The 21,693-nt window shown below is 41.6% G+C and overlaps 1 protein-coding gene across 1 annotated transcript; it reads left to right on the forward strand.

Annotated features, from left to right (window-relative positions):
- The first annotated feature begins 719 nt into the window (after positions 1 to 719).
- Positions 720 to 20,968, forward strand: ASRGL1 (asparaginase and isoaspartyl peptidase 1). Its single transcript, XM_084283679.1, has 7 exons — positions 720 to 851; positions 1,858 to 2,104; positions 6,398 to 6,540; positions 11,021 to 11,175; positions 14,818 to 14,936; positions 16,803 to 16,913; positions 19,521 to 20,968. The coding sequence occupies exons 2-7, from the start codon at positions 1,918 to 1,920 to the stop codon at positions 19,754 to 19,756; spliced, it is 951 nt and encodes a 316-aa protein (XP_084139805.1). The 5' UTR covers positions 720 to 851; positions 1,858 to 1,917; the 3' UTR covers positions 19,757 to 20,968.
- The last annotated feature ends 725 nt before the right edge of the window (positions 20,969 to 21,693 follow it).

Consider the following 21,693-nt stretch of genomic DNA (forward strand, 5'->3'; position numbering starts at 1 on the left):
TGGATATATACAGTTTATTGTCATTTGGTCTCTTTCAGCTTGAAGACTCAGATTCCTTAGGTCTCACTACACCTTCCAGTTTCAGTTTATGTACACTTACGCAGTTTGTGTTTTGGGGATGAATAATCCCAGCTTGTTCAAAAGAGCAGAAGGCAGTGCGGATGTCATGTATTGTTGGGTTTTGATTTGGGAAAGAGGTGTCATTTTTCTAATCTAACTTGAGGAGAAACCAAGAGGCGGTGAGTGATGAGGAAATTAAAGGTGGTGTAACATCTGATAGGAGTAGGTACATCACTGAGAAGAAATAAAGGTGGTTATCGTCTCATCGTGAACAAACCGGCTGGTCCTGCACTGAGCACATCAGTGTACTCCGGGACACGTCACCTGCTGGAAGAAGCCGTGCTCCCTGGCTGCTCCTTCTGATTTTTGTGGAGATGTCACCTCTGTGCACCTGTGTGCAGGCATTTCTCCCACACCACACTGAGCCCTTTTCTGCGGCGGGGGTGAGGAAGGGACTGCTCATTTCCATCACCGGTGACAAACTGGGCGGCGGGGACACAAATTTACAGAGCTGGGAGCCAGAGCAACATCTCTAGCGTTTATACTCCCACATACACCCTTATTCTGCCAACACACACAGCACCACCGCCGAGCCTAAAGCCACCGGGCGCCGGGCGCGCAGGGGGCAGAGGGCAGCCGCCATCTTAGCGGCGGGCAGCCCTCAGGCGGCGGGGGGCGCCATGTCGGGGAGGGAACCGCCCGCCCGCCGCCACCGCTGCGGGCTGCGCTGGGGGACGGGACGGGACGGGGGCTGCTGGGGGGGCCGAGCCCTTCTCTCGCTCTCCACAAGGGTGGGTGAGGCTGGATGGACGCGGAGGAGCCGGCTCGGGGCGTGGGGGCGGCCGGGGAGAGCCCCCGCCGGGCTCCTCCCTTGTGGGCGGCAGGAGCCGGAGCCCCGCAGAGGGCCGAGCGCGGCTGGCGGCGAAATAAAAACGCTTCAAGGGAGGGAGGCCTCGTGGATGTGGTGGGCTCCAGTGAAAAGGGAGAGTTTTCTGCCCTGTCTGGGGTTGCAGGGCACAAATAGGGTGGGCTGTGGGGACTGTGGGGGCGCGGGCGGCCGGGGTAACGTCCGGAGGGTGTGCAGGTACGGTGAGGGAAAAGCAGCTGGATTTCCTTTTCCACAATTTATAAAAAATCCAGGGCCTGGGAATCATTTAATGTGGAGGGTGCATCCCTTCCTGCCCTAGCTTTCGGCAGGAGGTGAAGCGCTGTCTCCTGTGCGCCCCAGGAGCTGTAAGCGGTGCTGTTTTGCTCGTGGGAAGCGGCAATAAAAAGAGCTAACCACCAGGTCTAAACACTTCGTTTTGCTGCCCAAAGTGCAACGTTTTGCAAGAGGTCAGAGGTTTGGCACCTAGGCAGCAGAGTTTTGCTGCTAACAGGGGTCAGCGACTTCATCTCTGGTTACATTATTGCACCTGAAGAACGGGGTTACTCATCTAACAAGCAGCTCACAGCACTGAGATGCCGATGCTTGTTGCTGTGTAACTTGTAAAATAATAAGATCGCCAGATAGGCTTCGTGCTAAATCATGAGATCGTAGCGTACCTTTGCTTGAAAGGGGCCTCCAGAGGTCACCCAGCCCGGCTCAAAGCAGAGCTGAGCTCAGGGGTGTGCCAAGTTGCCTGGGGGCTCCTCTGGTAGGAACTTGAATATCTCGTAGGAGCTCCTTCGCCTGTGTGCTCAGCTTCCTGAGAGGTAAAAGCATTGAGGTCAAACTAAGCGTATTGTAACTTTTCTGCAGGGCGCTTTCCTCATGTAGAAGGGAACAAATGCTAAATGCTGTTCTTTCCAAAGCAGGCTGATTAAGAGCAACCTGTTGGCGCAGCTGAAAGCCTTGGAAGGAATTTGGCCTTCAGGATGAAGCCTGTCATCGTGGTGCATGGTGGAGCTGGCCGGATCTTCAAAGAACGAGAACAGGGCTGTCGTACTGGCGTTATCAGAGCTGCACTGCAAGGCTACAGCGTCCTGAAACAAGGAGGCAGTGCCTTAGATGCAGTTGAGGAGGCAGTGCGATCAATGGAAGATGATCCTCATTTTAATGCAGGTAATTTTTCACGAAGTAAATTGGCGTATAATCATTATGTACGTTCACTATTTTGTCCTGATAGTTCTGAAAATACTTGTTTGCTGTCCTTTTGAAGTGGAGTAAATATTGGTGTCAGCAAGTAGCTTTTATCAGTATAATAAAAGAGCATTGTATGTGCCACAGTTTCTTGTGAGCACACTTGGGCAGACAAGTTACTTTTTCCTATTTTTTAGCATTTTGTACCTACCAATTCATTCTTTTGCTCCAGTATCACTGTTCTGTAAATCTTACCTTGTTGCTGTGATGTGTCTTTAGTTTTAAGACACAGACTCCTTCATGGAGCGTACGCTCAGTCAGTACTCATATTTAAGTCACTTGAACGGAACCCACAGCGATATTTAAGCCTTAATGCTTGACCTTTACGTATTGCTAAAGGAAGGCAGTTTCAGTGGATTTTAGGAGTTTTTCTGCTAGTTATTGCTTGTAATTAGTGCTTTCATAAATAGTATTACAAAACTCACACTCTGCTGGTATATGAGTCATAAATTTATACAGTAGGGGTTTATAACTGAATTTCCTAGCAATTAATGTTAATTAATGTTAATGTTAGTTAATAGTCCGTATCATATAACCTCAAATTTATTACTTAGATGCATTTCAGTGAAAATATTTCACCATCCCCACCAAGGTATGTCAGGAATGAACACAGGCAGAAAGATCTGTCAAAGTTCAGTATTTCAGATGACGTACCTGTTTGTTATGTGGTTGCTTAATTTGCAGAGATTCACACATTCCTTCTGACCTTGTAATTGCGAATGAGGGAAAGACTTAATATGAAACTTTTCAGTGTTTTGTTACTGACTTGGGCTGACCTTCTTGATTTTCAGAGGTTTCAAACTAAACAAATGAAGCAGACTTAGAGGTGCGGCGTGTGCTATGAAGCTGTTGTATAATTAACATCAGGCTGGTGTTGTCTCATTTAACTTTTACTTCTCTTCACTTGCTCTCTAAATCAGTCACTTATCTTTAGGACTTTGTTTTGTTCAGGTCAGTAAATCAGTATATGTCTGGCCTTTGGTTCTCTGGGTTATGCCTTAAAATACCTCTCTGGACAGGCAGTTTAGCTTTGCTATTTTTAAAACATCAGCTTCTTCAGGGCAGGAAAAAATCCGAATTCTTGAGGAGCACCCCTTTCTGCCCAACATTTTAGGCGTACAATGTTAGCATGGAAGCAACTTCAATAGAAATATGAGTTTACAGGTTGTTTTCAACTCTTAATCATGCTGTATAAACAATTACATATGTTCTTGGTTTCCTATATACTAGTTTTGATGGTTCCGTAAATCAAAATTATGTAGATGGGAAATACATTTTAGCTGAGTGTGACTCTCTGTGGTGAAAGCTTGCTTTATAATGATCTGTCTACGCTCATTTATTTAACTTATAAGTCTGCAGCATTTGAGCACTTAACTCTGGTAAGTAGGATCACAACAACTAGCAATATTTATACATGCTTTTTATAACCCTTTATTTGGGATCTTGTCACTAATGCTGCTTTTTCTGAGCCATCCTGAGCTTGGGAAACGGGTGACAAGAAGTTAACCGAGACATGACAGTGTTTCTTTTCTCTGAGACCATTCAAGTAGCTCTTCATATTTTTTTCAGAGTTCTGCTTTACTTGTATTTCTTGTTTCTAGAGTTGTAGAAAGGAAGCTTGGGCTGATGCTTCAGTTACCAGTTTCTCACCAGAGCAAGAATTGCAGCCTCTCCTGTAGCGTGCAGCCCCTGATTTACACCTTCAGGCAGGGTTTGCTCCTTTAAAAATGATCAGATCATTTGCGGACAGGATCTTAGACCCTGCCATAGCCAGCGACTGCTTAGATGGTTGTTACTTCACATTTTCTTGACATACAAATTGCAATATGTTTGTGATTGACTTCTTTGTGGTCCAAGGTTACGTTTATCCTTAATTATTTAATTCATCCAAATTATATTTTTGCGTGAGGGTGTTTACTTCAACCCGCACTAACAACGTGAAACCTTGTTTACGGTAGATTAAACAAACAATTTTTAGCAAAATTTGCTTAGATTGGACTCGAGCCTTAAGCCCTTGTTTAAGTTTGCCTGTGCTGATCCAAGAGGCAAGTAGTCCTGTAATCACTTGCGTATGCCTCTAATTGTGCCGATGCTCATTAGATACAGCTGCTCTCAGGAGCTCGCAAAAGGGAGCTGACAGCCACGCGAAGAGGGCCCTGATTGGAGTGGCTGTTTAAAACTCAACGCGTGGTATTTACCCCTATAAAGTAAAAATGGGGTTTGCTGTCGTAATTTCTGGGAAGTGGCCAGGGTTACATTTCTGCAAGCCGTCTCTTTGGCAATTAGCAGGGTTAACCAGCTGGGTCTGTGTATGCCAGGTACAAGAGCTGCCGGTCCAGGACGTTAATCCTCTCACTCTTTCCTCCTCAGCCTTTGCAGGACTGTGTGGTCTGTAGATAGATGGAATCTCAGCACCCCTGCTGTGATTTTTGGTAACCTCACACTTGTCTCCCTTTAAATTTTCCATATTTTATTGTCTCAGTTTTCTTCCCTGGCTTCTGCTTCACAAGGGAGCCAATCTTTCTCCCCAGTGCTGCTGCCAGTGGATGCCTCAGAGGCAGGTAGCCCCCACCCAGGGCGCTGGAAGGCAGGAGAAAGGCCAGTCTCTAACCACTGACTGCAAACGGAGGCAGGCAGCTGCCTTTGTCTGCAGGAACTGCCTGACAGTTTTCTGCTCAGGAACATTTAGGAAATCCCAAGGTGTATCCCGTGAGAGATCTCCAGCAGACACCTGCAGTGCAGCGACGAGAGGAGCTGGAAGAGCTTCCCCTGGGACCGTGTTCTGATCACTGGTATTTGAGGAAGGTGCACCCCAGTTCTAGGGGGAATTTTGTGAGCACAAGCAAGGGCTCCCCTTGTCAAAGGGAACTAGCAGAACATGGCAGGGCTTATCTAAGAAAAAAAAGATGACATGTTCCTTATATCAGAAGAAGGTTGATTTTGGAAGAGATTTCAGCACAGGTGGCAGGCGGGAGTTACCCGTCAGCTCTCCACGGATCAGCGCAGCCTAGAAACGAGCACGTTCTCAGCGATGTGGGACTGAACTCTGGAGTAGCTCGTACAGTTGGAGAGGGGCAAAAAGTAACAGTTTGGGGCAGAGGTCAGGTGTGCGCGTGTGTTACGTCAGTTTTGGAGATGGCGGGAGGAGGATTACAGAGGCCCGTCGCCTCCAGTAACGGGGGATTTAACGTTATGTTTTCAGGTCTGAAGTGCATAGGTGGAAGCCTTATGTCAGCAATTACTACCAAGAGTTTCTGTTGGGCTTTAATGTTGGTTTAACAGGAAAAGCAAACAAAATAACTGTTCTACTTCTGTACAATGTTTGAGTCTTTCCACCTGAGGTGCTCTGTAAATCTGCCATGCATTTTGAATTTCTTTTTAAGTTTAGTCTTCTCCAGCCCTATTAGCAAGGCTTAAAACTATGCATTCCCCTGTGATACCCTTACTGGTGTTATTACAAAATGAGACAATGCACTTTTTTTTTTTTTTTTTTAAATCTCATTAATCTTCAGTTAGGTTAGTGTTAGCATTGATAATTACAGAAGAGAAATAACCACCCGACATTTCATTAGTTGATTTTTATTATTTTTTAATTCATTTGTCTGCTGTTACTCAATGAGGAAGAACTTGTTTTTTTCAAGCTTTTGGTAAAGGAGTGAGTGGACACTCCTACTCTGCTCTACCAATTTTGGCAGCTGCTTGGAATGCTGCCTGCCAGTAATCTTTCGATGGAACTGAACAACACGCCGTTCTGTTGGCTTATGCTGTGCCCTACAGTTGAAGAATCACGAAGGTGAAAGCTTTATGTGTGTGTGAAGTGATCCAGGGGATAAAGAGCCTTGTTCGTGATTCTTTGTTGTTCTAACTTTCATGCCTAGCATATTATTTTGGATGGCATTACGTAATTGGCATTCTGAGTACTGTCTTGTGACTGAATTCATGATTTGTTTGAGTTTCAAGCGTGTTTTTTGTCATATAAAAATAAAACTCAAGGTTTTTAAGTAGCCATTGCACCCCTGAGCAGCGTAGCTGCTGTATTGTGTTCAGGAAGAAGGCACTTCCAGTGTGTCAGAACAACAATCAGGGAAAGAGAAAGTTTGCTTCATGAGATCTAATAATTAAATGAGCTGATGGTTAGCTCTTAACGACTTCCTTCTTTTTTCCTTAACTCCTTTTTCCTCACCCCTTTTTATTTTTTTTTTTTTTTGTCTTTAGGCTGTGGTTCTGTTCTAAATGAAAAAGGTGAAGTAGAAATGGATGCCATTATCATGGATGGAAAAAATCTAGCCTCTGGAGCAGTATCTGCAGTTAAATGTATAGCAAACCCAATAAAACTAGCTCGGCTTGTCATGGAAAAGGTATGCTGAACGTGTACTTGAATTTGAAACATTTTTTCCCTTAGAACTTCATCCACTACATTAATGGACCTCAGTTACGTTGTGAAACCTCCCTTAAATCAGGGAAGACTGGGGAACGGATGGTAGTGCTTAGAAACTCGTGACTGTGAAGAACTTTTATTGTAAGTATTTATTAAAAATAGCACTCCAAGGAGACCTGAGTTCAGTCTTGCAGTTAGAAGGAACCTCAAGGAGAAATTGACCTAAACGTGTCAAGCTTCTGTAGTTCCACAGCTGGTACTGAAAATTGTGGGGAGGCTCATTTGGAGAGCACCTATGCTGTCACCGAGTCTTCTGCTTGACATTCCAAGATAAAAGTTGGAAAATGTACTAGTGATTTTGCAACAAGGTGGAACTGAATTAATGACCCACTCATGCTTTTGTCCGTGAAATCCAGTTTCCTAGGATCCTAGGTGGCCTTCTCCATTGTCACCTTCTCAGGCAGCAGCCCTAACGTGGTCTTCCAGCAGCAGCAGATAACACAGGCACTGTGTGATGGAGGTTTTCCAAGAGCATCAGACCTACCTGGGCAGCAGAATGATGATTACTTGGCCTTCTGCACGACATCCATCCCACCGTACTCCACTAAGAAGCCCCTCTTAGTATCTACCATAGCAAATGACTGTTGTTTTTCAGAAGTGGTGCAGGTGGTATAGTTCGGATGATAGAATAGGCCATTTGTGTGATATGAGCGTCTCTTTTACCATCACTACCCAGTGACAGTGATCACAAAGGTCATCCTGCTTTGCAGTGTACATTTCTCTTGCTGCTAGTGCAGCTCCCGCATGATTGAAAAGGGGTTGCAGTTGCAAGAACGCTTACAAACAAAGAGGAGGTATGTTTTTTTAACCTCTCAAAGTGATCTGTAGAGAAGGTTGAAATGTGATTTGTCCTCAACAGATTCCAAAGGAGATGGGAATTATTTTTGCCCTGAATTGTAGGATAGTTCTGCTTTCAGAATGAGAACTTTTCACTAAGCTATTTAATACAAAAGTGTCTTAAAATTTGTGCCTGCAAGGGTAAAGTCAAAACAACACTTTTTCTTTGTCAAGAACATTAAAAAGAAAAAAAAGCTTCGCAAAGTTTTCCCAAATGAAAAACATAAACCAAAACTTGCCCTCTATTTTTCTCATCTGTTTTAAGGCCTATCTTGTCATTATATGGTGCTTCAGGTGTTCAGAAATGTTGAGGCTAAATTTTAAAGGAAATCATAAAATTCAACTGTACAAGGCCAAGTATAATGGTTTGGCAATAAAACATGAAATGAGAAGTACTTCCATTTTGCGGTGTAGTGTATTTCTGTTTGGTCAGATGCAATAAATTCTGTGGAGATGACAAAATTAAAATGTAAATGCTAACCTAAATTGCTTCATATAACCTGAGGTGAGCTTCTGCTGTTTTTCTGGCAGGTGTTATAAACTGGGAGACCAGCCGATGTCACCCTGCTGTTTGTCGTAGGCAGGGATTTGGGGACACCAACCCTGCCTGTTTCACAGTACTTCTCAGAGTGTATTTTATGTGTTTTGTTTTACTGTGAATAAGTGAAAATACTTTGAACTCTCTGACCCATAGGTGATAAGACTGGAGTTTCCTGAGGTCCTAAACATTTTAGGATGCTTATTTCCCAGTAGTATTGAGATGCATCACCACCCCAGGGAATTTTAAAACATGCAGCTCCTGAAACCTTAAAAAAGTAGCAAACAGTAAACCTCCCCACCTGCTTGTGATTTTTTGTTTCCATCCTATTACAGAACAATATGGGCTCCATCTGGTGGTCAGAGTAGCTCCTTAGACTGTTGTGCATGTTAATCCTGTACGGTGTTGCGATCTTACTGGGCTCAAACGTGCCCAAATTCAGGGTGTGGAAGAAAGGATGACACCAGAATGATTTCAGTCGTGACTTAGTACACGTATTACTCGATACGTAATACTGAACGTGTTAGTCTCTAGAGATGGAGGGCTTGCTACATTAACTAATTAATCAAACAAATCCTAGAAAAAGCAGTTAAATTTTTGTTAAATTATTCCTATTTGTAGTGAATAAAAAGAAGATGATGCATTGAAACTACTTTATTTTTTTAAGTGGGGCATGTAATCCCCCTCAGCTCCAACACTTCTTTATGTGGGCATCACACAAACAGTGGAGCACTGATCCGTTGCTGTGCACAAGCTGCCTGTGTATACGTTTTCCCCTCCTGTATCATCCAGCTCTTTAAATTAGAGGAGAATTTAGGTTAGGACATAGGCTTCACAAGACAAAGGTGGAAACTTCTGCTGTGCTCTGTGCACTGCCAAGCTTGTGAAATAAAGAGCTGGTCTGAATTCCAGGCCAGCTGTAGAAATCTGTGGGGGTTTCTCCTCTCTGCTTCCCGTAAAATTAACTAAACTTGCTCATATTTAACATTTGTTGGTTGTTATTAAGATCTCTGGAAACTATTATTTCTTTATTTTTTTTCCTTTTGGACTACTCGGTGTAAATGTATCCCAGAAGAAAATAGGCGCTTCAGGAAGTTAACAAATATATTCATGAAGCTGTAGAAAAAGAATGAGACGGAAAAATGTGCTTTTTGGTTGTTTGGCAATGTTCTAGTAGCTCTTTTGGTGGACAACATATATTGAGGAGAAAAATAAATTGAATTCTCCTTAGGACACTTTTTTTTCCAATGAGAGCTGCAAAAAAACTATCATAGCAGCTTTGTTCTTGTATATTCAAATATTTCTTGCTTGTGTACCTCATGGAGGTGGTACGTTATCAGAAACTGCATATGGAAGGGAACCCTTTAAAATGTTTTAAGAAATAACTTTATTTATTTATTTATTTATTTATTTACAATAAAACCTTCCTTGTTTTTTAAACTTCCTGAAAGTAATAGAAAGCCTCCATTCCTGACGAAAGCAAGTGATGGAGGAGAAAGCCTTCTTATACACACGTCAAGCCAAAAGAAAAGTTGAGTAGTATTTTCTATAAAAAACAAACAAACTGAATTATCGAATTGTGTTTCTGGTGGTTTAGTTGCGGTGGCGGGGGGCAGCATTGCACAAAGTAGTTCTCTTGAACATTGCACACTTCAGCTTTGTTACAAACAGGTGGGTCTGTTACTGTCTGGTAACATCATGCAGCCTGAGAGGCTGTTCTCTCTTCTTCCAGGGACTTGCTCCTTGTGACTGGTACTCTTGTTCCCTAGGGTGCTACTCTCATGAACTGAATAATTAATTTGTCAGTAAAGAGATAATTGAATTCTTCGAGACGTTTGACATTAGGGCTGCCACATGCGTGAGTGGCCGGTCAGGAATGTTTTTCATGTGATGTCACGTTCCTGCTTGCATAAGCTTTTGAAGGGATTGGTGCAGAGCTGTAGTGTAGATTAGAGGTTAAGAGGAAACGTTTCATTCAGAGGGTGGTGAGGCCCTGGCACAGGCTGCCCAGAGAAGCTGTGGATGCCCCAGCCCTGCAGGTGTTCAAGGCCAGGCTCTTGGCTCTTGCTGTGCTCTGAAATGACTCAACACTGTACTGTCAGACCACCACTCCTCCAAAAACTTCCTAGGTCTGATGAGCAATTAGTATCTATGCAGTGGTCCAAGAAGTTGATGCTTAGTTTTGGACACTGATATAAAAAAAAAAAAAAAATAGGTTCTAGAGCTCCTACTAAAGCATAAGGATTAATGAAACAAACTGTTCTGGCGAGTCTTCCTAAAACAGGAATTAAGCAAGCCATAGGGACTTGGAAGCATGAATTTAACTAAGTTTGTTGACTCAAGATCTGGTCTCAGTGCCTCACTAAACAAAGGAACCAAAATAGAGCTTCTGCAAGTGCAAATGTTGTTTGAAGAGAGCAAACAATTTTTTGTCAAACCTGTTAGAACAATATTCTGTTCTTAAATATGAAATTTTGGGTCTGTAAGAATAGTAGCTTGTTGAAGGAACTACTGAAAGTAAAATGGTTGAGCTGATGTTAAGAAGTGCTTGAAGGGAATGATACTGATTTTGTTGTTATTTTACTCCTACAAGGTGTAATACCTTCAAACCGAACAGGAATTTATTTACTCTTCTTTTCTTCTGAGTCAAATCCTTCTAGATCTCTTAGTGAACTGGACAAAACTGTTCAGTTGAGCAGTGATTTGGTAATTAACTAACAACAGCACAGAGGACTTGCATACAAATTAGCAAAAAAGCAAATTTTCTTTTTTTTTTTTTCTTTACCCATTATAAGAAGTATTAAATAGATAAATGCAATTCTGTTGTACTAATGGTGGATGTGTGTGTGTTTTGGAGACCTGATATGTTTTTCATTTAATAGAAGAGTAGGAATCCAGGAAGTTTAAAAATAAGATGTGGAATTTTGTTGGTGTGCATACTTCTAAAAATAACAAGTGAATACAAAACTGCTCAGCATAAGGCAAAACAAGAATTGTCAGTTAATCTCTTGCCTATTTTCTGCAGACAAAGCACATGCTGCTGACTGACCACGGTGCACACCTGTTTGCTCAAGCCATGGGTGTTCCTGAGACTCCAGGGGAGAAACTCATAACTCAGAGATCTTTGGAGAGATGGAAGAAGAACCTTGAGCCAGACTCCAACCCTGAAGAGTTTCAGAAGTAAGTTTTTAACAATTTACTTTGTGATATCAGTTCCAAAAAACACAAAACAAAAAAAAACAAAGCCAACCAACCAAAAAACAACAACAAGAAAACAATCCCAAAGCTTTGAAGGTCTGTTCTCAGACCTGAGGAGATTTCAGTTCTGAGTGATTTGTGGTTTGATATAGTCTTTGTGGTACGTCCTTAAAAAACAAAAACAAAACAAACAAACAAAAAAAAACCTCAAAATCCTTTCAGTGAATTTGCTCAAGTGTAAGTGACTAGAATAAACTTGAACAAACTTAGTGATACTCAAGAGAGAAGATTGTCAGACACTTGGACATAATACAGGCTTCGTGGCATTAATGGTGGACAAAATTAGCACTGTTACTACTCTGAAAATCACCAGCTCTGGAAGTGCATACAGCAATGTTAAGATACATGCATGCTTCACCTCTGTGTAGTTTTTTTCTGTGAAGGAACTGTGAGTTAGAATATCTCCAGTCTGATATTTAAAATGACAAAGTGCGTGTAAAAAAATCATAAAACCGGTCTTGGTTAAGTATATGATCAGGTTTGTCTTTGAAGTGGATTAGGTGGTTAAACTACATCAGATTCTGACAAAGTAACTCCTCCTGAGTGCTGATTAGGGCTGTTAGTTACTGTAGGAAAGAGGGAAAACAATTGACTGAGACATTCAGTGTAGTAGTGGATGTGGAAAACGATGCTCTCAGATGGTGTTGCACACCAGCCAAGTGCAAGTTATTTGGAAAATAAGCAAGCCGTGCATGACAAACGAGAGAGGAAGGAAAGGTGGATGGGAAAGGAAGGAAAATCATGAGATGTCAGAAATGTTTGTTATGCCTGTGAGGTAGCATAAACACGAACTTGTTTTGAGTGTGCACTTGTATGGCAGTGGTTGTTGCATGGGAAAATGCTGTGTTGCATACTGCTGCTCGTCTGTTCGGTGAAGTGGTAGTAAGGAGAGAAGCAGAGCTGAAGAATTCATAGATCAGAAGGATGATGTTTCTTCTGTGATGTTTCTTTCTGCATGTTAACTAAATTCCACGAAATGGGGCCATAATATAGAAGCTATATGTTATGTTCATTAAATTGCTAAAAGAAAAAAAAAAAAAAAAAAAAAACAAAAAACAACACCATGAGGTAAGTGTTGTAAATACGGTCTTGTAACCAAAATGAAGTTGTTCCTTGACCATAAGGTCTCAGTCATAGTTCATCTAGCATCCAACAGAAGTTTTTCTGATCCGTGTGGTATCCAAGTTCTGTGTACTGTTAGAATTCATTGCCAAGAGTTCTGGGGATGGCGTAGCTGCCACTGTCACTTGGCCTCCTGAAGATAGCAGTTGGAAGCATGGCATCTGACTCTCTGTTCAGTCCTCATAGCTGCTTAGATTTCTTTCCTATAATAAGCAGCGTTAGGCATCTTCAATTTCAGCATTGTCTCGTTCTGGGGTACCTGGAAGGTTTGCGCATTTCTGGACAGCTTGAGACTTTTTCTTGTCTTAGCCACGCTGTTTTTTCCTGACAGGCAGTCCCCACATACATCAGCAACAGCGGTTGACAGAAAACCCTACTACTGATGCAGGCCTAAGAGAAGAAATAGCAGGTGTTTTATTCCTTGAGCTTGTTAACCTAAGTGCATGCAACTTCATGGGTATTGGGTAATGACAGATTTAGTCCAAAAGGAAGGAACAAATCCACTGTGTATCATCATATATGCAGTACAAAAGAATAATCATCAATAGAACAAAACCATTACTGCTAATAGCACTCCCTAGTATACTACAGGTAGGTGTTGATATTTTTGCTACTGTCAGTAATTAGCATCAGACATATGATTATAATATGATATCTCTGCTTAAACGGTTTTGCGGGCCTTGTAAATGCTTCTGAGTCAACCAGCTACGCAACAGATTGTTTATATCTTCCTTGCCTTTGTTCTGAAGATGAACAAGGAAAACATGTGACACTGAAGCAAGAGAAAAAAAAGTTGAACAGTAAGAAATAGTTGAGTGTTTGCTCCACAACAGCTGAAGTTGGATACACTCACTTAGTTACTTAGTTAGTTATCTCTGATTGAGCCCTTGTACCAAAATAGGTACCTGCTGCATATCTGATCAGCGTACTTTTATTATTCACGGATGCTTAAGGTGAATATGTCCCCTGGAAAACATACATCTGGACGTGCCTTTCGTAATTCCTCCGGAAGATCTAAGTTTGGTAGGTTGGAGGGCGCTACGTGTGTGTGCAGGGAGTACTGAATTTACCAATATTCTCTTCAGCAAATCTTTTGTACCAGATGGATGGGTGGGAAGCCCATCTGCAGCAGCATATCAGTTTGAGATGAGGTCCGTCTCCACCTAAATGTCAGAGCAGTCTGTGAGGCCTGTGATTCATCGGTCGACTTGGAGTTGCTGTGAATGAAGTGTAGGGACTGGCAGTGTGATCTTTTACATAAGCAGGAAGGAACAGGAAGTTGATTCTGTGAGAAATCGAGTTTCATCATACACAAAGACTTTTTCTAACTTTGTCTGATCTTAACTTAGATTCTGGGGTTACAGAGAGAGACCGTTCCCAATGCCCAGGCAACTTCCAAAGGTATTCCTATTGCGCTCACCTGTTGGGCGGTTCCCTGAAGGACTGGCACAAGTTCTTTTCCTTTGTGGAGGGATTTGTATTTTTTGGGGTATACCTCTCCTAATTAAATGATGTTCTACGTTCCTGCATGAATTGCCAGGCTTGGAATATGTAGACGCTCAAACTGTTGCTTCTCAGTACAGCAACTGTTAGAGTAAGTTACAGTAGCCCTTGTTCTCCACGTATGAACATATGTGTATATTTTAAGCACCTTATTAGAAATCAGGCAGTAGTTGAGATTTTTCTTCAGCGCATGAAGGTTTTTAAGCTGGGTTGCCGTTTCAACAGATTCTACTGGCCAAGTGATTTAAACCTCAAGATTGCTGAGCTACAAAGTACAGAGAGGAAAATATGTATTAATGATGCATTATGAACAATGCTAGCTGAAAGTCACATAAATAACCTTTTTTTTTTCTGTGGTATTCAAACATTTAGGGGAATAAGGAAAAGGAAAGAGGAGGAACAGGAAGGAAATGATTCAGTGCATTCATAACATTGCTCTCTTCTCTGTATTTACTTGTTTACGGGCGTCGTCATTAATAACTCCAGTTCACTGCCTAGTCAGACAGTGGAGACATGATTCCTGCATCTCTGAGCCCCTGTTTAGGGGCAAGTTGTGCATCAGGTGTGTCACAGACAAAAAGCTGCTCCAGATCTGCGATAGAAATATTTCTGGCCTGTGTGATGGTGTGTTGTGCCTTTTATTTTGCCTGCTCACGTTGAAATTTCCATGCTATGATTGTAAACAAGTCATGGAGGGAGATCAGATTTTAAGGGAAAAAAAAAACAAGTGCTTTCTGTGCTATTAAATAAAGAGCTGTGAGAATTGTTGTGTATTGGTGGTTATTTTTGTAATGAGGAGCATAGTAAAAAAATGGCTTTATGATGAGCAGTAATTTTTTGCAGTAATCTTTTTTTAAAGCTACCTGGAAGATAAATGCAACGTGCTTTGGCAAGTAGGCTTTAATTCTACCTAATTTCGTGAACTGTTTTTCTTGGCAGAGACCTTGGAACAGTCGGTGCTGTTGCTATAGACAGTGAAGGAAATGTAGCTTGTGCAACATCCACTGGAGGACTCTCCAATAAATTGGTTGGCCGTGTTGGTGACACAGCATGCATAGGTATGTGGACTTGCCTCACGTTTTTTGGAGATATCTCATTTTTAAAAATAAATAAATATATCCTTCTTGTTATTATTAGTGAAATAAAGTAGAAATAGTGATGTATCTGAAATGGAGGCCTGACTTTGGTGTTGAAACTGAAGCTCCTTAATACAAAGTGGAGTTTGCAAGTAGGGATTAGGAGCAGAGGTGTGGTGCTGTCATCTTCATCCAACATTTTTCCGTCAGGAAAATAGGGAAGTCACTTCTTTTTCCATCCTTTTCTGACATTTTTTTCTGTGCCTCTTTTTTGTTCATTCTAATAAAGCTATCTGTTTGCACATCCTTGCTCACGGTTAAGTCAAAAATGTGGCCTGCTCCACACTAAGGTGCTGTTTTCTGGATGCTTAAAATACATGTAGTTGTAATTAGGGTTATATCAGTGAGCCAGAACTGTGGGATGTCTGGCAACTTTGAATAAATTCCTGTTCTTAGAGAGCCCCGATAAGGCTGCCTCAGAGCCTTACAGAGGCGGTGCAGAATAAGAGAAATATTTTAAGAGCTCTCTTATCCAAGTATAAAGAGACACTTGAAATCCCTTCCCCAGACTTGTTCCTCTCACGGGACAGACTTGCTATTTGATTACTTCAGAGTTATACCACTGAGTTGGGATTTGGAAAATAATTATTTTTAGTAAAACATGTTCCACACACAAATAGCACTGCCATTGGCATACGTGATTTTAGAGGACTAATACTAACTTTTCTCACACCCAAAGTTACTAATATTCTGGTGCCCTCGGTATTTTGAATGTCATTTTCAACTTTGTTTCTGACTGCAGATGCCCTTTCTTAGGTAGGTCATGTTCAGGGCACTTACAGCATGGGAAATGTCTGCGAGGGAGAAGTGAAACCGGGCACTGTTCCGTGCGCTGCTTTCAACTTCTGTTGTTCCTGGAGGTCTGCAGGATTGGGTAGAGGAACGCCAGCTGTGCTTTTAAATGTTTGAGCCTACCGAAGGGGGGGTCGACAGGCTGGTTGTGGCACTGTTTTTCCACATGTAAATCACGACCTGATGGAAAGTGCTGATCTGATAAGAAGGTAGGAAAGGGAAGAAGCTTTCATTGCTCTTCTACACTTCTTTCCCCTCCCGTGCTATTTTGTTTATCCATGTAATTCTGTGGTGTGCACCTCCTCAGCTCCTGGGAAATAGTTCTCGTAGGAGATGTGCTGGAAACATGGGTGTAGAGCATGTGGAAGCTTGGTGTAGAACAGGGTGTGGAGCGTGCCAGCAAAACAAGGATGGGTAAAAAAAAAAAAAAAAAGTGGGATTTCAAAGGAAAAAAAATACTCTGCTTGTGGGGAGGACTGGAGAGAGTCTTACTCTTCAGGGTGCCTTGTGATGCTTCACCAGAGCCCAGGCTTTTCAAATCTCTGATCTAATTTTGTTCTTGCAGTTAAGTCCCTCCCCAGATTTTGGTCACTTAGCATTGTCCTTACATGATCTTCCTTCATTCCTTCTCTTTTTGTAACGTGTGACCTGGCATTCTGCGTCCCATCTCTGTCCTGCTGATCCTCAATGCACTGTTCCTTGCTGTTTCGGAAAATATTTTCCCCCATCCTGGCTCTTACGCTACAACCGGATCACTAATCTTCCAGTTCTCATAACTTGGCAATTGAACTTCATCTGGCCATTGTTGGTCTCTCTCGTATGTTGTGTGTTGAAAGTGAGGCAGAAATGAGAAGGACGCTTCAGTATTTTGCTCCCAGAAGTGAGCAGAACTTCCAGACCCTTAGGAAGAAAAGTTTGGTTCGTATTTTAAATAACGCAGAGCTTGTAAATTGTATTTTATAAAATACTGCCTTTTTTTTTTTCTCCTCTGAAAAGGAAGCGGAGGTTATGCTGATAACTGTTCTGGTGCCACTTCAACCACAGGACATGGAGAGAGCATTATGAAAGTGGTCTTGGCCCGACTGATCCTCTATCACATGGAACAAGGTATATTCCGAACTTCCTGTGAGCTGACCTGAGGGGGATAGGGAATAATTATTCCTGCCTAATGACAGGTTGCAGATTATGTGCTGTCATCCCAGAACAGCTGTCAAAGGAGCTGCTCCCAGGCACGTGTGGATGGGTTACCTCTCTTTAGAAGAAACAAAACAAAGTACTAGAGTACAGCATAGCCACAAGTGGGCAGAAATATCTGTGCTACTTGATGTTTAATCACTTTTAGATGAATGTATATTAAAATATATTACTGTCTACCTAGTAATCTTTAACTGAAGCTTTTTAAACATTTATTTTTCTATTTTACACTAAAATGTTTTGAACAAAGTAAAAACCAAAGACAAGATATTTTTAAGGAATCAACAGGGGAGAGTTAAAGCTAAAATAAAATCAGAACTGAAATCAGAAAGCTTGGAATATCACCTTTCTAGTAAGCTGTAATAGCCTTTGTTTTAACAACTGATTATAGCAACAGAAATGCTTTTAAGACGTTTTAACTATGATTTACATTTTCATTTTGTTTTGGAAAATCTACTAAACTGACGGGGCGGGTATGTGGCAAACAGCTGACACAGTATGTCTTCTGTGACTGTAACACAATCTGCCTGTGGGATGACCCCGCGGAGCTTTACCTTCATGGTCTAGCCTGCCATGTAACCCCTTGATTATATTACAGCCTGTGAACATTGCCAGACAACATACTTGCATTGCATGCGATTGAAGAACCATCAATATAGATATCAGCAGTATTTTTAGAAAGCCGTGGCTGTGGGGCAGCACGCTGTAACCAGCTTCGAGACCAGACGAACTGGAAATAGTTGCAGAACTTCCAGTTTACATTTTTGTGAGAGAAACAATAAGTAGAGAGAGATTTAACAGCTGAGAGTGTTTTTATTATGCTTTATAGAGCTGTGTGCATATACAATGGATGCATTTCTCTGTAAATCTCCTGGGTCATGTTATAGTTTCAGCATAAAATACAACCTACGGGTTACTTCCCAAAGCTCTAACACATCGCGGTCTCCCCTTTCTCTCCATGTTACATCCCTTGCCATTCAATTTGTGAATGGCTTTCTAAGCTCTATTTACTCTAAACCACAGAAACCAGTTTCTTCTCTTGATTGAAGTTAACTGCATTGCAAAACCTCTGCATTGATAGTAACTGTCTGGCTCGTGATGCACCGTGCAAACGAGACAAATTAAAAAAAACAACTCAATCCACATGTGTGCATGCTTAAAAGGAGTAATTGGTTTGCACTGGTTCACCCTGCTGCCAGCACTTGCTCTACCTTCATTCATGCTGCCCAGAAGTATAACAGAGTTGCCAGGAAAACACGTCAGCAATAGGCCTTTTTTTTTTTTTTTTTCCTTTTTTAATGTTTCCATGAAGGCGCTGAAAATAATCTCCCAAGTTATCATAACTTTTTGAGTCCTTGAACGGTCAACTGAAGTTGCATATTTAAAAATAACTTCAGAGCTCTTCCATAATTCTGTTCAGCTGTCCAGTAATTCACGCAGTAAATACCTCCTTTTGGGACCACTGTTACAACATTTATTTTCTTATTTTATGAGTGAAGTGCTTTGCCAGTCCTGATGGCTGCTGGAGTCTCCGCCTTACGGCGGCAGCTGTTGTCTTGATGAAAAATCAAACAGTGAAATACTGACCCTTTGAAGTCAGTGCCACTGACTTGAATAGTCCCAGCATCGCCCATAATGACACAGAATGGGGCTTGATCCTGTCAGTCACCAGTGCTGTGAGTAATTCTGATTCTGCTGGTTTTGTTTAACTCAAATTTTGCAGGGAAGACGTGAAGGTCATTTTGTATTCCGCATCATAAGCTGCATAACGTTACCGATTGTGTATGCAGACTTGCAGCGAGCAAATATTCCGCGGCTCTTACAGGCTTGTGTGTATAATGTACACAGTAACACAGATCTATGTCTAAAGTATTGCCATTAATATGAATTAAGTGTAATGAAAAGATAAAGTCGCTGTGCTGGTGCTTTCTGACATCAAGTACATTTCATCTTAATCTTGCCTGATACTTTCAGAAGTTCAGAGCAACGCCAGTCTCTGCTTTTGCTGCAGATTTTGATTACAGAAATGTGAAGTACATGCTTTGGGCTACAGTGTGGCCAGTAGACGTAGAACACAGATGCTGACTGACATTTTTGATTGTTTTAATGTGTGTTTTTTTTTTTCTTTTCAAATTGTAAATGCCTCAGACCTAGCTTATGGGAGGTGTTTGACAGCAAGCGTGCAGATCAGCCTTTCTCCCTTCAGATGATGGCATAAGAAATGTTACGTCTTGACCATAGAGTTGACGAATTAGTCTGTATCAAACACTAAAAGTGAAGTGTAATCTGAAGCTATTCAAACCCTGTCTTTGCAGCAGAACCATACCATAGCAGCTATTTGCAGCTGTCCAGCACCTTCCTATAAACCAGTTCCTTTACCACAGTGGAAGTTTTTGGCCAGTTTAGCTGAAGGAGGCATTAGATTTGGCTGGCTCCAACCGGTAGGGTGTGAAACTTAGAGGGAGTTTTAGAATTTATTTCAAGACAGGTATTGGGAAGTTATCTTGTTCTCCTTTTCAGGAATGTCACCAGAGATGGCTGCTGACACTGCATTAGACTACGTGAAGACTCGAGTTGGGGGCCTGGGAGGTGTTATTGTTGTTAGCAATTCAGGAGAGTGGGCAGCAAGGTTCTCCACCAAGCAGATGTCCTGGGCTACTGTAAAGGATGACGAGCTACATTATGGGATTTATGCTGGGGAGAGGCACACAAAATCTGTTGATGAAGCGCTTGCGTCTGGAAGCGAGGGATTCTGAGAATGAAGAATCATTGACTAAGGAAGAATGAAGAACTCCGGTTTCTGTTGGAGGACAATGACAATTCAATCTTTCTTTTGAGATCTGCACTCTTTTGATTGTTTCACAGGCATTCATCAAAATGAAACGTGGACGTAGTTGTCATGGATATGTGTGTGTGTAGTGCTTACTGATACCTGCGCACAGTCAGGAGATCCTCGTTGTCTAAATGTGAAAGAGAACAGTCAGTAAGTAGAGGGCTGTGGGCTTCTTGGTCAGCATGCCTCAATTCTACCTTAAAGGGAGCCTAAGTTTCAGGATCAGAGGAACTCCTTCCCACCCTTGTTGTCAGACACTGCTTCTGAGATTATTTAAGAAATAAATACTTATTAACTAAAAATTGAATTTTGAAAGTGACATGGCTCTCTATGTCTCTTGAGCAGCCATCCCATAATAACAAAGCGCTTACTGTCAGGGAAAAATCATCAAGCAGCAGTAAAGAGGTAAGACTAACTCACTGTCACAGGCTTGAGGTAACTCTGGGGAGAAAATAATGAAGTTAAGGAAATAGCTTTTCTCCAGAGTTGGGAACTGTGACACTTTCTAAGGAGTCTTATTTTATTCTATTCATCAGCATCAGGCCTAAAACTAAAAATCAGAGAATGCAACAAAGTAGGCTCCAATATTTTGATGTAGATGTGGATAGTTAACAGGAAGAATATATTACAGCCTCAATATCTGGAACGGTAATAACGAAGGTCATGATTCCTATAAATACAAATAAAGCAGCAGTGTTTGCTAAGCAAATACAAGGTGATGAGCGCCTCATATGTCCAAATAAGAGAAATGATGATTAACTGGAAAATTATGATCTAAAATCAAGTGATAAAAGCAAGTTGCACTGTAACAAATAAAACTGCCTCTTGTAACAAGTTTCTTTTGTGAAGTCAACCATTTCCTGGAGGAATTTTCTTCTTAAAAAAGAATTGACGTTCTGCATTGCCTCTTTCCAGTACTGATTCTTCATTAAGATTTTGCTCTTTTTAATTAAAACAATGCAAAAATATTTAATTTTCCCCACGTTTTATGACTTAACTAGATTATTTTTGTGTTGAAACTGTAATAATTCTATGGATTTTAGCTGATGTCATGTCTTTGGTTTCCTTTGAAACCAAATGTGTATGTATGGCATGCCAGCATACTGTGGAATGTTCCCTTTGTAAGATAACTCAAATAAACATAGCAAGAATCTTAAATCAGGTTTGGAAACTGCTCATACCTGTATCCCAACTACAATAAGCCATGTTATTGAGTTGGCTCATACAGAACGGTGAGGTTGCCAAGACTCTCTGACCCCCCTTCTACTTTAATCCTCGTTTTATTAGATGTTGCAGGTGAGTGGACGTGAGCAGTGGTAGTTCAGGGGCAGATGTCTTCTGCAAAACAGCCATGGAGTACTCACGTACCTTGTTTCACGGGAAATAATGCAGAAGATGGCTGCTACCTAATCACTAGCTGGTTATGAAACAATAGAAGTGTTTAAGATGTGCTCATCATCAGAGGGAAATAGCCTGAGCAAAAAATAATGTTTCTGTTTTTGTGTGTGGGATACCAGTCTTACAGGGACAGGCTGTTCTCCGGAAGAAAGTGGTGTTGTCTTAGCTTCGTTGCCAGAATATCAAGGTAATCCAGATTTTGTGGTCAGGCTTCTACTTTGTTTACCTCACCTGTCCCCAGAACCAGATTAAGTTTAGGACAGACAATAAAGAACGTAATTTGTGAGTCCTAGCACATCTCACTTTGCAGCAGTGTTTGATGAAATTGCTTAATGACTTTTTAATGAAGAAGAATGAAACTTGGATGTGTTTAGAACTAAATGGTAATATGGAGGCGTGGATGTTGGCTTTACAAAGAGAAGGATACAAAATCCTTGTGTTATACCTGCTTTTGAGCAGATC

This window comes from Netta rufina (genome assembly GCF_964035555.1).
Source record: "Netta rufina genome assembly, chromosome: 3".
NCBI classification, from domain to species: Eukaryota; Metazoa; Chordata; class Aves; order Anseriformes; family Anatidae; genus Netta; species Netta rufina.